The 14,568-nt window shown below is 47.8% G+C and overlaps 1 protein-coding gene across 1 annotated transcript in view; it reads left to right on the forward strand.

The window, feature by feature from the left end:
• LOC146812367 (ankyrin repeat domain-containing protein SOWAHA-like) overlaps positions 1 to 14,366 on the forward strand; it is a 172,168-nt gene extending 157,802 nt beyond the window's left edge. The window contains exon 11 of the mRNA XM_085619367.1: positions 11,814 to 14,366. Coding sequence (XP_085475493.1) covers positions 11,814 to 12,013 — 200 coding nt within the window. The 3' untranslated portion in view covers positions 12,014 to 14,366. The remainder of the gene's footprint in view (positions 1 to 11,813) is intronic.
• The last annotated feature ends 202 nt before the right edge of the window (positions 14,367 to 14,568 follow it).

The following is a 14,568-nucleotide window of genomic DNA, read 5'->3' on the forward strand; positions in this document are numbered from 1 at the left end:
TGAATAATTGGTTTGGTATTCTGGAGAATAGTTTTGTTTTGAAAGTTCGGATGTTGTCATCTAACTTCTGACATCTATCTACATCACTTAGTCAGTCAGAGTGAGTAATGATTATTAGCCTATTGACATTTCTCCAGGAGGTATTTACATATCCACGGAGTGTGGTTAGAATTGAGTGCATGGATATGCGTGTGCGCCAGCATGCGTGATCTGGACGGCCTACACCCATTCATACTTTGTACGTGCAAAGCGCCTGTCGCGTCACTGACCAGCTCTTCATGAAAAACAGCGTTGACATGATTGTTTGGGCAACCATTGTGTTCCATTTGTTCTGTGAGTCTCCGGGTGACGTAGCAGGCAGGCTTTTGGAAATTAAGCTTTTCAAATAGAGCTGTATTATTCTCCCATCCAGCAGATTTCCTGCGGCAGAACATTGACAGGTGGCAACCGGAACTCGATGAAACATTCAGAGGATGGGAAAGAGGGCTCGTGCCAACAGGGCTTCCTGCCACCAGATCCATGTGGCAAGCCTTGTGGGGAGGCTGCACATTACCATTGGGAACCACTGAGAATGCGTTTACCGCAGTATTGGAACAGACACGATGCTGTCGATCAGGATTCAGATGTCTAAACCCCACAGACCATCTTTCCTCAGTTTTGGTCTATAAAGTTGCGGAGTCCTCTGCAGCCTAATTCTGTCATGATTAGGGTTACCACCTGGCCGTTTATTACCGACATGACTGGTACTTTAATGTCCCTGCCGGTACAAAAATAAGCACAAGCATTGGCATAGCCAATAGGTCTCACCTTTGGGTCCTTAGAAGTGTTTAGCCATGCAGTTGATGTTGTTGCACCAAGGATATTGTGCTGGATAACTAAACACTTAAAAGGTCCCAAAAGCGAGACCTATTGGCTATGCCAATGCTTGTTATTACTTGTTGCTATATTTGTGGGTTAAACTGGTACTAATGAGGTGCAACCTTTGCCCAGACAGTGTTAACAAGTGTAAAAATTATTATATAAAGAAGTAATATCACCAAATGTGGCACATTATGCCACGTAATTTGCCTTTTCTTGCAGTATAATTTAAGTCAACCATGCCGCATTATTTGGGCCTCCCCTGCCGCATAATTCCAGTGGTCCTGAAGGTAACTTTGTAAGCGAGTCTTCTCAATTACATAGGTCAGTTCACTACGACTTTGGACCCTGGAAGTTTCATTTCTACTTCATGAAGAGTGATACTCTATGATAAGTATCCACTGAGGACAAGTGAGACCTCTCTCTTAAATGGTGAAAAATAATGGTGTGAAAAATAATCTTCTCAAGTTCCATCTTAACACCAGGCTAGTGTCCCTCTGAAACCGCATATGCCCCCTCCCAGTCGTACACTTTAATACTCGCGGGATGAGGCTTTTCAAGGAACCTCTTAAATCCATTCATTCTTGCATTGTTTTCTGTCTCACTAGTTAGCACCAGCATCATTAAATCTTCTAATATCGGTGCCTAGATTGGATTTTATTGGGCCACTTTCACCTCAGTACGATTTTAATCTATGGGTTTGGCTCTACTGAAATGAGTCTGTAATTTAGGAGCTGGACCCCTCGTTTGAAGTAACATGACAAGGGGTCTTCTTGAGGTTTCTAAATCGAAAGCTCTACCCTGGGACCACCTTGAATAAAAGTTCTTCAGGAGACCTGGGTCTCAGCGGAATCCCAACTCTCAACTGCTTCTGACTGTAACAGACACATAATTTTACTCACTTCCAGCCTTAACTTTCTGTGATAAGATTATGGCTTACCTGCAGCTTTGGCAGTCTAAAGAACCTTCCCCTGGGTGATCCCAGTCTGAATATAATCATTAAAGCATAACAATTAGAAGTCTGTTTTAAAGACGTCTTAAACTAAAGTCAAACCACTCCCCACTTGACTGTCTTTCATGGTCACTTCTACCAAGAAGCTTTTAGACCTTATAAACCTATCTATACACTTTGTATGCATTACACTGACTCCACCTATGTCTGTGTGGGCTTTGCATGATTGTGTTGCCACCCCATGACTGTGTCCTAATCCCACCTCTCTGTCCGCTTATCCCTTGGCTGTGTGTATATATCCTCCCCATCTCATCTTTGCTTGGTTATACCCATCTGATAGAGACGTCTAGCCGCAGATTCCTTACCCTAGAATTATCCCCAGGTGCTAGATTGGATCTGAAAATTTTTCTACAGCAGTATTTTTGCGCGTCGGTAGAGAGCGCCGGGCGTCTTCGTACGAATTCATCCACCAGATGTGATGTAGTCGTAGTCAATATAAGCCCCCCCCACCCCACCCCCGACGCTCTGATGTCAGATTCTTCCTTTCTGCACTAGCATGCAGATCCAGAGTGTGGTACCTCTGGCCATTTTTGGCCTACCTCGATGTCATTCGAATAGTGTGCTTTTTTCTGGATATCTTCGATGTCCTGGGGACTGCAATGTCGAGCCCTCATCCTATATGCAAATGGTGCAACTCGTGTCTTCAGCTTCCATCATCGGTGCTTCAGGTGCACCGCATGACACTGGTAGCCGCACGGTGGTCGACAGCCCCTTGCTGGTCATGGTCCTCTTCCTTCGAGGACCGCTCAAGAGCCAGCTCCCGAAGTCCTTCGTTCTTGCTATCACTTAGTAAGTTACGCCGTAGGAGGTCGGCGCAACGGCCTTCCCCAACTTTACCATGTATACACAGTGTCCCTGACTCGCCTCCTATTCCTCCGATATCAGAATCGGAGCGGTGTCTTGCACACCTTCCGGTTTTTCCTAGGCAACTGGGGCTCAGATAAGGGGCTACTATCTCTCCCTTCATGCCATTTGTGTCTCTCATCAACCCTCTGGCATGCCTCTCGGCCCAGAGGAGGTCGACAAGGCTACAACTGACTCCACACCAGCAGGACCTCCCTCTGTGCCAGCGAGCCCCTCCGGATCCGTGTTCATCTCCCTTTTGCCCCCGGTGCACAGCCCATCAGGGTTCCCACCGATGCCTATATCAGATCCTCTACGCCAACTCCGGCTTTGACGGCAGCAATCGCCTCCACTTTTTCTCTCCTCCCTGACGCTGAGGTGTAAAATCGACGTGGTAATGGCACCGGTGGACCAGTCCCCTTCGGGCTACCTTCCTCCGATTTTCGGAGGAGCCCCCTGCTTTTTTCTCCGTGGCGCACAGGTGTTTTGGTGATGTGCGTGCTCACATAGATGAGAGTTTCATTGGGTCTCTGACCTTTGTAACGCTAGTGGCCTTAACTCTTCCCCCATCCTCGGCCTGTTTTCTCCTCCTCAACTCGCTTTGGAGGCTAGCTCCGCTTTTGCGAAGAGTTGTTGTAGTTCTGGGGCTGCAGCTTCCTCCTGTGGAAAGGGTAATTGATTCCTTACTTAAGGTGCTTTCGCAGAGCCAGCAGAGAACTGAGCCTGCACTTCCTTTCAGTGAAACCCTCTTTGATATATATTTTGGGCACTTGCGCTAAGCCCGTTTCAAGGGTCTCTGTATACCGGTCTATTGCTCATAGGCACCATCCTGCCCCTGGAGACCCGCTCTGCCTTTTCCATCAGCCTTCTCTGCAGGCGCGGTGCGTCCATTGGGGCGTGGGGGCGTTGCCTCCCCCCGCACCCGCCCGCCCGCAGCTCCCTCCTGGGTGTCTCTGAACTTAGTTTACTTAAGTTCAGAGACACCGAGGGTGGGGAGAACTGACAATGCATGTCCGTCAGCATGACGTCGGACCGTGGGCGGTCCGGCGTCATGTTGACTGACATGCAGTTGACTGACATGCATTGTCACAAGCCAGGGAAAGGCAGCACAAGTGCGCATGAGTAGGCATGGAGATTAATTTTTAGCCCGTGCCCAGTCATGCGTACTTGTGTTTTAACTGCCTTGCGCATGCCCATTAGGAGCCCCTCGGTCTCCTAATGGGCAGGCGGCGGGCGAGGAGTAGGCTGTGCCCTCAGCCAATCCTGGCGCTGCAGCAGCGCCAGGATTGGCTGAGGGTTTGCCAGTCACTTGACTCCAGTGCTGACGTCACGTGGTGTTCCGGACCGGTTTGCAGGGGCAGAGGCGCCAACGCGGACCAGGAGAAGAGGCGGTCAGGTAAGTGTCTTTTAATTTTATTAATTTTAATTTCTGCCGCTGCTGGTGGTAGGGTTGGGGTGGTGTTTAGGGTTAGGTGGTAGGGTTGGGTTGGTGAAGTGGTTTTTAGGGTGTTCCAGTGGATCAACAGGAACGGGGCTGCTGTGAGTGGTAGGGAGGGGGAATTGATGGGTGTGCAGGAAGTTTGGGAGGAATCGATCGATGGGAAGGGTGTTTTTTTGCAAAGTCGAGGAAGGGAAGGAGCTGCCATAGGAGCCCATGTTAAACGTGAGTTTTGCATGTTTTTGGGGTTCGATTGTAGGGTGTTGTAGGTGGTTCCGAGTGGATTTGCTTAGCTGGGATGAGAGTTGGGAAGGTCTAAATTTGATTGCAAGTGTTTTGATGAAAATCCATGGAGGGGAAGGGGTGTTTTGGGCCTAGTTTCAGAGTGCGTTTTGACGGGGCACTCCTCCAGCACTTTTACGCCCCGCCATTCTCAAATGTCACCAGCCGCCCCTGCTTCTCTGAGAAGCTTTTTGGTTCAGGCTACTACCGCCTCCCCCGACATCAGTGCCTTACCTGACGTCCCTCCGGACAGAGTCTAAAGGGCTGGACGCTTTGGCCCAATATCCTTTTTGCTGCCTGCTCCGCTTTGTGGTCCCTTAATACGACTTGTTTTGGGCCGTTTTTCACATGTATTGTAGGATTCGGTCTTGCCCCTTCTCCCCTCCGTCCCCGATGACTCTCGAGACACTCTCTTGCTCAGTTGTTCCAGGCTGACTGTCAGGCCTTACATTGCTGATTTGTGGTGACATGGATACCACAGAGTTTGTCGGCAGGCCATTGCCCTTTCGGTAGCTCTACGCCAGCGTGCCTGGCTACGCATCACTGGCTTCTCTGAGGCTGTTCAGTGCGCCTTGGTGGACATGCCTTTCGATGGTCAATATCTGTTTGACTCTCAAGCGAACTCTGCTTTACGCCATTTTCGAGACAGCCGGAATGGAGCGAACTCTTAATACCGGATTCCCATACCATCCTCTTCCTCCCCCTGTACTCGGTTGGGTTAGAAATGGTCTCTTGCATTAACTTATGTGTGGACTGTTATAAGGCAGCGCCAGTTAGTTTCTACTACTTCTTCTCTTCAATCGTCGCCTCCACACCGCATCTGGTGTGCCCCTACCCTACAGGCATTTTCTTTTCTAGCATTCCACCCTGTCGATGACCTGTTGTGGTTCCTGGTTGATTCTCGGGACACCTCTTACTTTTGACCTTGTTTCGTGTTTACGTTGGTGACTGCGTGGTATTCTTTGCTTTCTACCCCAGTTCTGCTTGTGGTATTTTCTTGGTATTGTGCGATGCGCTGTTGCCTTACAGGTACTCCGCCATCTGTTTCTCATGCCAGAGTATCCCTTATAGGGGACTCCATATGCAGTGTTTTTGTGTACCGGTGAAAGTCGGTGGATGGTGCCTGGGGGTTCTGTCCCCCAGAGCCACCCACTCCGTTCTTGTTTCTCCACATCGGCTTGGGGTTTAGTTAACTCTGTCGGGTCCCCTTCTTCCCTCGCAGGCACTAGGGAATGATCATTGTTCTTGACCTAGAGTGCATTGTCCGGTACTGTTCTTAGTGGTGTCTCTTCTTCTCTCTTCAGGCGTTAGCACTTATTGTGCTCGTTCGAACTCTGCATGGGCAAGACGGGCTCCTGCTGTTCTCTTGTCTCGCTCCAATTCCTTGCGATCATCCCATGTCCGTTTCTTGGCCTGGGTGTCCTATTCGGCTGCCCTAACTCTGCTGTGCCTCTGCATGGCCTTTTTAGGTCGAGGACTACCGGTCTGCCGAAAGGCAGAACCGGAAGTCGGAGATTTAATGACTTGGAGAAGAGGGGCTTGAACCCGCCCCTCTTCTCCCCTGTTCTCCATTGGCTGGCCTCGTAAATGCTGGCCAGCCACTGGAGAAGAGGTCAGTCACTCCGATTAGGCCTCGTCCTTTTCGGATCGGGGGGCGTGTTTTTTGCGAGAAGTCTCAAGGAGGAGACAACAGCAAAACACGCCCCCGAATCCGAAAAGGACGCTGCGTTTCTCCGAGGCATTTCTGCTCTGCCTCGGAGAAAGGCGGTGGTGTGCCTTTTGCTCTGCCTTGTTTTTAACATGCTGATCGCAGTTCAGAACCCCAAATCAGACTTTCATGCATTACAGGAGGATGACATATAACCTATTTTACCTGTGATTTGGGGGGCAAATGCCAAACAGTAAGGTGCACAAAAGACGCCTCCCCACCCCAGATAACCGCTCCCTCCTCTTTTCAAGCGGCCAGCCCGACCCGGTTAGGATTGTGTTACACATGAAAGTTTGGCTCTCAGGTTTCAGGGAAGCTGGCTTTTGATGGAAACGGGGGAGAGGGTGGGGGGGGGGGTGAAACAGATGAGGCCCAGACAGCCACCGTCCCCATCTGGGGCCCAGATGTTGCCACCATGTCCAGGAGTGGCTTCTCACGGAGTTTGTTGCATATCCGGTAGTGGGGCGGGGGTACAGGAAGGGCAGGGAAACCCCACAGCTGTCACCTTCATGTTACGTAGGGATGGGGGGGGGGTCAGAGGGCACACGTGGAGATACTTTCACGCTCTTCTGCACGAGATGTGTGTTCTCGTGCTGGCGGCGACCCCCGGAGGTGGCACACACATGTGCAGTGTGCGTTTCTGCGTCATCAGCCTGGCAGAGAAGCCCTTCCGGTTCAATTCCTGCTGCACCCCAGTCTTTAACTGGAAGCGGTGTGGAGGTTCGGTCAGTGGTATGAGTAAAAATAAAATAAAAGTGGGAGTCTCTAAAAGGGGCGTTGCCAAAGAAGTGTAACTAGGAATCCTTTCCGAGAGACAAGGTCTTTGTAATTAAGGGTGTGGCTTAAATTATGTGAACTAGAGCCCTGTGCTTCACACGACACCTAATCAGTACATAGGTTGCTCCCTGTGACCTTTCGGTTACTGAATTCAAATTAATCGCACAACAAAGAACATAACCTAAAAGAGACCTGGCATTGTCAGTGACTGTTAGCCGTATCATGTAAATACGATTAAAAAAATGATAATCTTGCAAAAAATTATAACTGAAAAGGTTTACATTCTGACAATATGAAACGATTAATTCAATAGTACTGAGGTCTATGGAAGGGATAGTTTTCTTCATGGAGCATCAGTCATTCCCGTGCTGTCATTAACAACAATTTACTCTGAAGTCTATCGCTCGGTATCACCCTTTTGCTCCTCTCATCTTTCTGAAATCCTCCCTCTGAACAGGGAAGCGGGATGAAAACAATAGATGGTCTCCAAAAGGGGTGTGGCCTAGGATGTGTAACTAAGAATCCCGTGCAAGGGGTGTTGCCTAAGTAACAGTGTGGCTTAGCATATGTAAAGTAAAATACTATGCTTTCCATAGTACCACCCCACCAGTATTTTGGTGCCTCACTTTAAGCTTTTGTCAGACATATCCCACAGTAATGGATATGCACCTAAACCAAGCCAAACCTGTTGCCTTTACCAGTGCTTGTTACCAGTAACAGATAAATGAGTGACAGCAATGATTGTGTAGTAATTAGAACTGAAAACCTTTCAATTTGGAAAATATGAGTGAATTAAACATTTAAAGATCGGTGAAAGGTGTGGTAGTCTTGGGATCTCAAGCACCCCCTTTCTTACAGTCACTACTTTCCTCTGCAGACCACACAACCCACCCTCCTTTACTCCCCACATATATGTAAAATCCCCCATTTGCATATCTCACACCTCATCTCTTTCCTCTTAAGCACCCTCTTTTCACTCATTTTTGCATGTATTTCTTTGTATCTGCTTCACTTCACTGTCCCCACCACAGAATGCACCCACTTTCTTTTACTTTCGCACTGTCAGTATTTTAATAGCTGTGTACCCCCTTCCAGAAACTTTGCATACAATCACAATTCCAATTGGCAAACATGACCATTCCACTGTGAGATCTGCAGAGAGGCCAAGGATTGGATGTACATGTATTTTGAATCCCTTTATAGCCCACTGAAAGGCGCTAGCACTGGCTTCAAACTCAAATGGCCTGCTATGTATGCTTACACACAGCCTGAACTCACAGAGACAGCTAGGGAGGGCGTTAATATACAAAAACACAACTTCTTGAAACAGCAACCACTCTATGGGAAGGCGAGGTTGATTAAAACATGTCAAATGCAAGCGGAGCTACAACGCTGACATGGATTGTTTTTTAGAGCGATTGATCACCCCATCAGGGTGGTTGGTCTATAAAGTTAAGGGCATAATTATATGGCCCGATATAGACCCGTGTCAGCGTCTGTTTTTAATTACTGCCGGGTCTGAGACCCGGAGGGACCCGGCCCAATTCATGGCCTGCCTCTGAATATCTAACACATTATCTTCCTCACTGTCTCGCTGGAGACAGCAGTTTCTTTCCTCTGGCACTGTCAATATTTTAACAGCTGTATAAACCGCCTTCAGACACTTTCACATAAAACAGTAAATAGCACGTGTGACCATCTCTCTGTGCACGCTGCCGAGAGGCCAGTGACCGGATGGGCTTGTAGCCAGAACCACCGGCAGGCACACTGAGAACCTCTCACTAACTACCCTCAGCCCCAGCTCTCTCTTAGAAGCTCTCAGTAACGCCCTGCCATGAATCCCCTCCTCATTCCTGAAAACCACTAAGACACATACAGGAGTCTATAGTAATGCACAAACAAAAAACTACAGAAACACAACATATGGAAAAAAGTAATGCAAGATGAAGTAAATATGTAAAGTGTAAACATGGAGGTCATCGCTGACATGTTGATTACCGTGACGTTGTTTAGACATGACCAGTGTTTTTGGCCGTCAAACTTAAGGATGTGACTATAAGGCCTGGTTGAAACCCGTTGGAGCCTCAACTGCGAAAGAAGAGGTCTCCAGCTTTTAATTGGACGAGGAAGGGGGTCTCCAGTGTTATACTGGGAGAGAGCAGGGGGTCTCCAGTTTTCAATAAGGAGAAAGGATTTGCGCGGCCTAAGTTACATAGAAGAATATTTAATAAGGGGTACCCACAGACTCATGTGGGAGACAGGCGTGCCACCCCCCATTGTACTGGTAGAGAAGGGCACTCGGACGTCGCCTGCAGGATGAGGGTGGACTTTCACTGGAAAGTTGTGGGTCGCTTCCTGTTTTAAGTGTGACAGAAGGTGTGTCATTTAACGTTTTACTTGAGGAGTTAAGCGGTGCATTCAGCCTTTTAAATAAGAAGGGAGCTGTTCCCGCAGCGATCGAGGGAGGAGGGGTCCCTGGCAGGTACGTAGCGGTTACTTAGCGGTTCTGTTCGAGGTGTTTGAAAAATAAATACGCATTTATTTACATGTTCTGTTGACGAGCCTACCCACAGCATGTTTTTAATTAAACCTCGGCAAACAGCTACATACTGCTTTTGACTGGGCCTTTGAACAACTTTTCCTTTTGTTATACTGATTAGGAACAGAGATATAGGGGACATTGACCCCTTGTTCAACAAGCATTTACAATGCAATGGTCTCGGCATTGGTAAAATTAGAGCTATTGGCATTGCTCATGACATTATTTTTGTTTATGTTTTTGTTTTTAAAACATTTAAAGAAACGGCATTGTCATGAGCAATGCCAATAGCTCTAACTTTAACAATGCCGAGACCGTTGCATTGTAAATGCTTGTTACCCTTGCATCTGCCTTGCGCAAAGCTGTGTTTTTCCCTATGATCGGAGACGTTTCCTCGACTCTTCCGTTTCCACCCCAACGTTTTGTTACTGGACTGGCTGTTCTTGGATGTGCCTTCTCCCTCTCTTGGGGTATATGGCTGTTTTTTCCATCCTCCGTTCTTTTCGGATCTGGGTTCCTTGCTCATCCTTTCTGGGTTTGCTGGTACGGAGGCTTGTGATCCCTTTGGATTCTCTTCCGGGGTGTTTCCTCCGCTGCTTGCATGCGCGATTCCTCCCCTTGGGAATTCGTCTCCCTTGTGCTAGTCCCTAAACCGAGTTCGATCTTGGGTGACATTGCGATGCTCACTCACGTTGCTCCCCCACTTGTTGACCAGTCGCGCGTTGTCCTATGCGCCCGCAGTGTTTCTGGGCTTCATGCTTGTTCGGCTCTGGACGTTACCCCTTCAGTTCTTACACTGGCATTTGGCTGGTCATTCAGTTGTAGCGTTGGTCTTCCCATGCTGTTTTCACTTACAATGAGGCCTACTTCTCTGACTAGGCCTCCCCTGTGTTGGCCCTGTTCAACATGACCCTTTTTTCCAGACCTCCATTGTGGTCTTTCTTCTCTCTTCTGGCGCGGGTGTCTCTCCCCTGTGAGTTACTTCTCAGTTGTCTTTTAACTGTCTCATAGTGCTGTTCAGTCGGTAGTGCTGTTTCGGTCTGCTTATTTGATTTTCTAGGGTGTATGTGGGGTTTCCACCCTACCATTCCTCTTTCAATGTGCTCTGTGGCTGGTTTGCAGCCCACCACTGTCTCGCCTTCTTCCCGACTGCTGTTCTGGTAGCTTGCATGTACCCCTCTTGGGCACATTGTTATTCTGTGCATGTTTATATTTAGATATATTTCTACGTCTTTCTATCTTGAAACCTATCTCTTTATTTTATTTTGTATTCTTCATGGACTTTGGCATTGCATAGCCCCAGTGAGCTTCCCTTGCGGTGTTTCCCCTACCTTATGTGGTTTGGGGCTGTGATTGTGGTTTTGGCTTGCAATGCTTCTTGAGCTATTCACTGGTGCCCTCTTCATTGCCTTCTTTTTCTATGCCCCGGAGCCTTTGCGAATAGTGTTAGCCTCTCGCCACAGTCTCTTGGGCCGGTTGACATTCGGGGAGGCACTGTAGTGCTAGGTTTCTATGGAGTGTTCTCCCCACTCGTCTTGTTCTTCTGTCATGTTGTCCTTTCCCATGTTGTTGCACAGCTGCGGATTTGGTTCCATGCGGGGTTCTCCCCGAGTTTTCTGGTGGGATGACCTTTTCTTTTTCTTATGCTGCTGAATGGCCTGGTCGAGGATGCTTCTTGGAATCTGTTCATAATCCGTGCTCCGGGGCGGGTATTGATTGGGTATCTATTCTAAGGTAAGGAATCTGCATCTAAATGTCTCTATCAGATGAATAAGTTACTTACCTTCGGTAATGCTTTATCTGGTAGAGACTAGATCTAGCTGTAGATTCCTTACCGACCCACCCATTCCCCTCACTCTGCGAACTGATTCACCGGTTCCCTTCTTTGAAAGTAGTCATGGAAGAAACTGACGTCAGGAGCGGGCTTATATGTACTCTGACGACGTCCCATCCGGTGGACATTGTCGTACTGAGTCGCCTGGCGCCCTCTACTGACGCGCAGAGGTACTGCTGTAGAAAAATGTCCAGATCCAGTCTGGTTCCTGGGGATAACTCTAAGGTAAGGAATCTGCGGCTAGATCTAGTCTCTACCAGATAAGACCTTACCGAACGTAAGTAACTTTTTTGTCTAGGTCCATGTGCCCAGGTTAATGTGTACTCACCATCTGTTCTCCTCACTCCACCATTGGTGTGTCCTAACCTCCCTTCTGTGCATGATCACCCCACCCACTCCATATTTGTGTTTGTTCACACCTCAAATTTCTTGTTTCTTTTCCTCATTAATGTTTTCCTTTTTGTTCTCGCAGTGTCACATCTCTAAACCTTGTCTTTATGTACTTCTGTGTTCCGTATCTAGAGTTCCAGCAAGCAAGGGGAGAACGCAGGAACCGGAAACTTGCTAGTTTGTTTCTGGCCAAAGGCGGCGGCCATTCTAAAAAGCGATGGGGATCAGCTGAAGATCTGGTGGAAGAAGAGGAGGAGGAAGAAGAAAAAGGGAACTCACACCATCTAGCACTCCCCACCTCATACCGCCCAGTGCGCAAGTTCTCGCGATAACCACCAAGCCAGGGGACGAGAAGGTGCAATCGTGGATCTTGCCAGCGAAATCAGCTGCCTGTGTTATGCAGGCTGCTCGCCTAGATTCATCTTCGATGAATTCGGCCTCATCTGCCCTCATAAACTATGCAACTCTTCATAGACTTCCCTGAAGCCCTCTACGTTGGCACTTGTGACTACAATCCCTTTACTTGATTCCGCACCATATTCTCCCCGCGAGATCCACGTCCAACCTTCCGTGCCCATTATACCTTGCTCTTTGGATCCCCCATATCCTGGACTTGTAAACCAATCCTGACTGAGACTTCCAAAGTTTAGATTTACTGTCTGTATGTCTCCTGCCGTTGTGCCTTACACATCCTGCCAGCCATTCCACTGTGCATTATTCCCACTAATCACGTGCCCTGGCACAATAATTCCGAGATCTAGTGCAGCTCTTTCTTTATCCGCTGCACCCTGCTGTAATCGCACTCTACGCCCCTGTGCTCTTCTTCGCTTGCCCTCAGTGCTCACACCTTATCTGGCTGTGTCCCAGTCCTGGATTTCAACACTCCATGCATCTGTGTGCCCGTGTTCCGCACCCTGTCCTGCTGCTGCACCTGCACCGCCAGGTGATATAGCCCATCATTTGACGCACTTACTATCCACACACCCCTTGCCATTAACAGAGAGAGAGAGAGAGTGAGTATCTTTTAACTGTATGATGTCAGCCCCAAACAAGTTCAGTGATGACAGGGCCACAGTAACTGATGCTGTCTCTTACAACACATTGTCACATCATTTATCTTCTGTTGTTCTTGACACAGTCACATACATTCAGATACATGCGGTCACGTATACCTGCATAGATTATAAAAGAGACACAAACAGTACCACACACTGACGTGCCACACTCATTTTGTCACACGATCCAAATGATCAATCACAGACAGGTTTTGGCACTAATCTCCACGTAAGCGCACTGACGCACTGAGTGTTACTCACACACGAAGGTGCACACACTCTGCTCTTGAAATGCCATGTTTTTAAAGTATACCTGCAAAGAACTGCTTCTCAGTTTATGCACATACATTGACGTCAAATGGGGTAGTCAGAGGTCGCAGCTGTGACCTCTAGCTTGCTCCCTGCTACTCCTGGCACTTCCTTTGTGACCCCTGGCTTCAGAGGGGGCAAATTGCCTCCTCTGGGACCAGGGGTCGAAAAGGAAGTGTCAGGAGTAGCAGGGAGCAAGTGGAGGTCACAGTTGCAACCCCCCCCCCTCCCCCATCCCCAAATGACGTCCATGCACACATTGCCGATAAGTACCAGCACTGTGGTCTGCAAAAGCAAGAAAGTGCCTGTAGTATTTGCCGATCAGAACGTGTTCGCTATTTCCACTGTTCTGGTTCTTTAAAGCTTATATCGCTTATAGCGCCAAGAGCTGAACTTGCGCTGTACAAATGGCCTAGCACATAACATATGATCACATCACTGCAGATTTAAGTCTTCTCTCTGGCATCCATTTTTTAATGCAGTACAAACATCGGAAAACCTCCATCACTCTGGTATTTCACTGCAATATTGCAGTGCCTGTCTTATCCTAGAAAAATATAATGAGGGCTCCACATTACTAATGTGCCTTAAAATATATGTGCTTCCAGGTTACCATAACCCTGAGCACCACATAATATTCCTAGTCCAAATATTTAGAAATGTTATCCAGGTGTTCTTTATACCTGTCTGTAATCCACAGGTTTCCCAGTGTTTTTCATTCACAATCAGTTCATAATACAGCAGCTTGACCTACTTCCTTCAGGGATTCCATAGCATAAGCCACAACAGTCCATTCCAATTCCTTTACCACACCCTTTCCTCTGTACCCTTTCTCTATCCACTAACAGTCCTTCCCTTTGCCACAGCCCTGCCTCTCAGGCCTGCAGAATATAGCACTTTTATGCTCATCAAACTTCTGTCTGTGCATGCACTTCATTCTTTATCTACTTTTCGCCTATTTTTGATTCTACACCCCTACCAGCACATATCAACCCCGACTTTCAGTACTCCTGCCATTTATTGCATCAGCTCACCCTGCCCCCCATTTCTACCAGTGTACCTGTGTTTTTTCATGCTCAGGCAGTCCTTCACATGTTCAATGCACCTCACCTCTGGGATCTACCACTATTTGCCATTGCAGAGCTGGTAAGGCTGCACCTCCTGCCTCTCCTTCACCGATGCTTCCTTCTTTCACCACTAAGTCGGGGTGTATAAGCTTTATTTTAAAATATATATTTATTATGAAGGCACTATGATGTATTTTAAAGAAGCATTGTATTTCGTTATGCATTTTATACTTTAATATATAAATATAAATATATCAAGTCGGAGTCCTTAATCAAAGTCTTTCCACTCTTCCCTGTCTGAAGATTTAAGCTAAAATGTGTTATCTAGATTGAAAGGACTTCTTTGTGTGTTTTTTATGGGTCGTACTCAGTGTGCAGGAGAAGGAAAGTGTGCAAGTCCCGGAAGTAAAGAAGGGCACACAGTCTAGTACAACTTTGACATCTGATATGCTGTTT

The sequence above is a fragment of the Triturus cristatus genome, chromosome 7 (genome assembly GCF_964204655.1).
Source record: "Triturus cristatus chromosome 7, aTriCri1.1, whole genome shotgun sequence".
Taxonomy (NCBI): domain Eukaryota; kingdom Metazoa; phylum Chordata; class Amphibia; order Caudata; family Salamandridae; genus Triturus; species Triturus cristatus.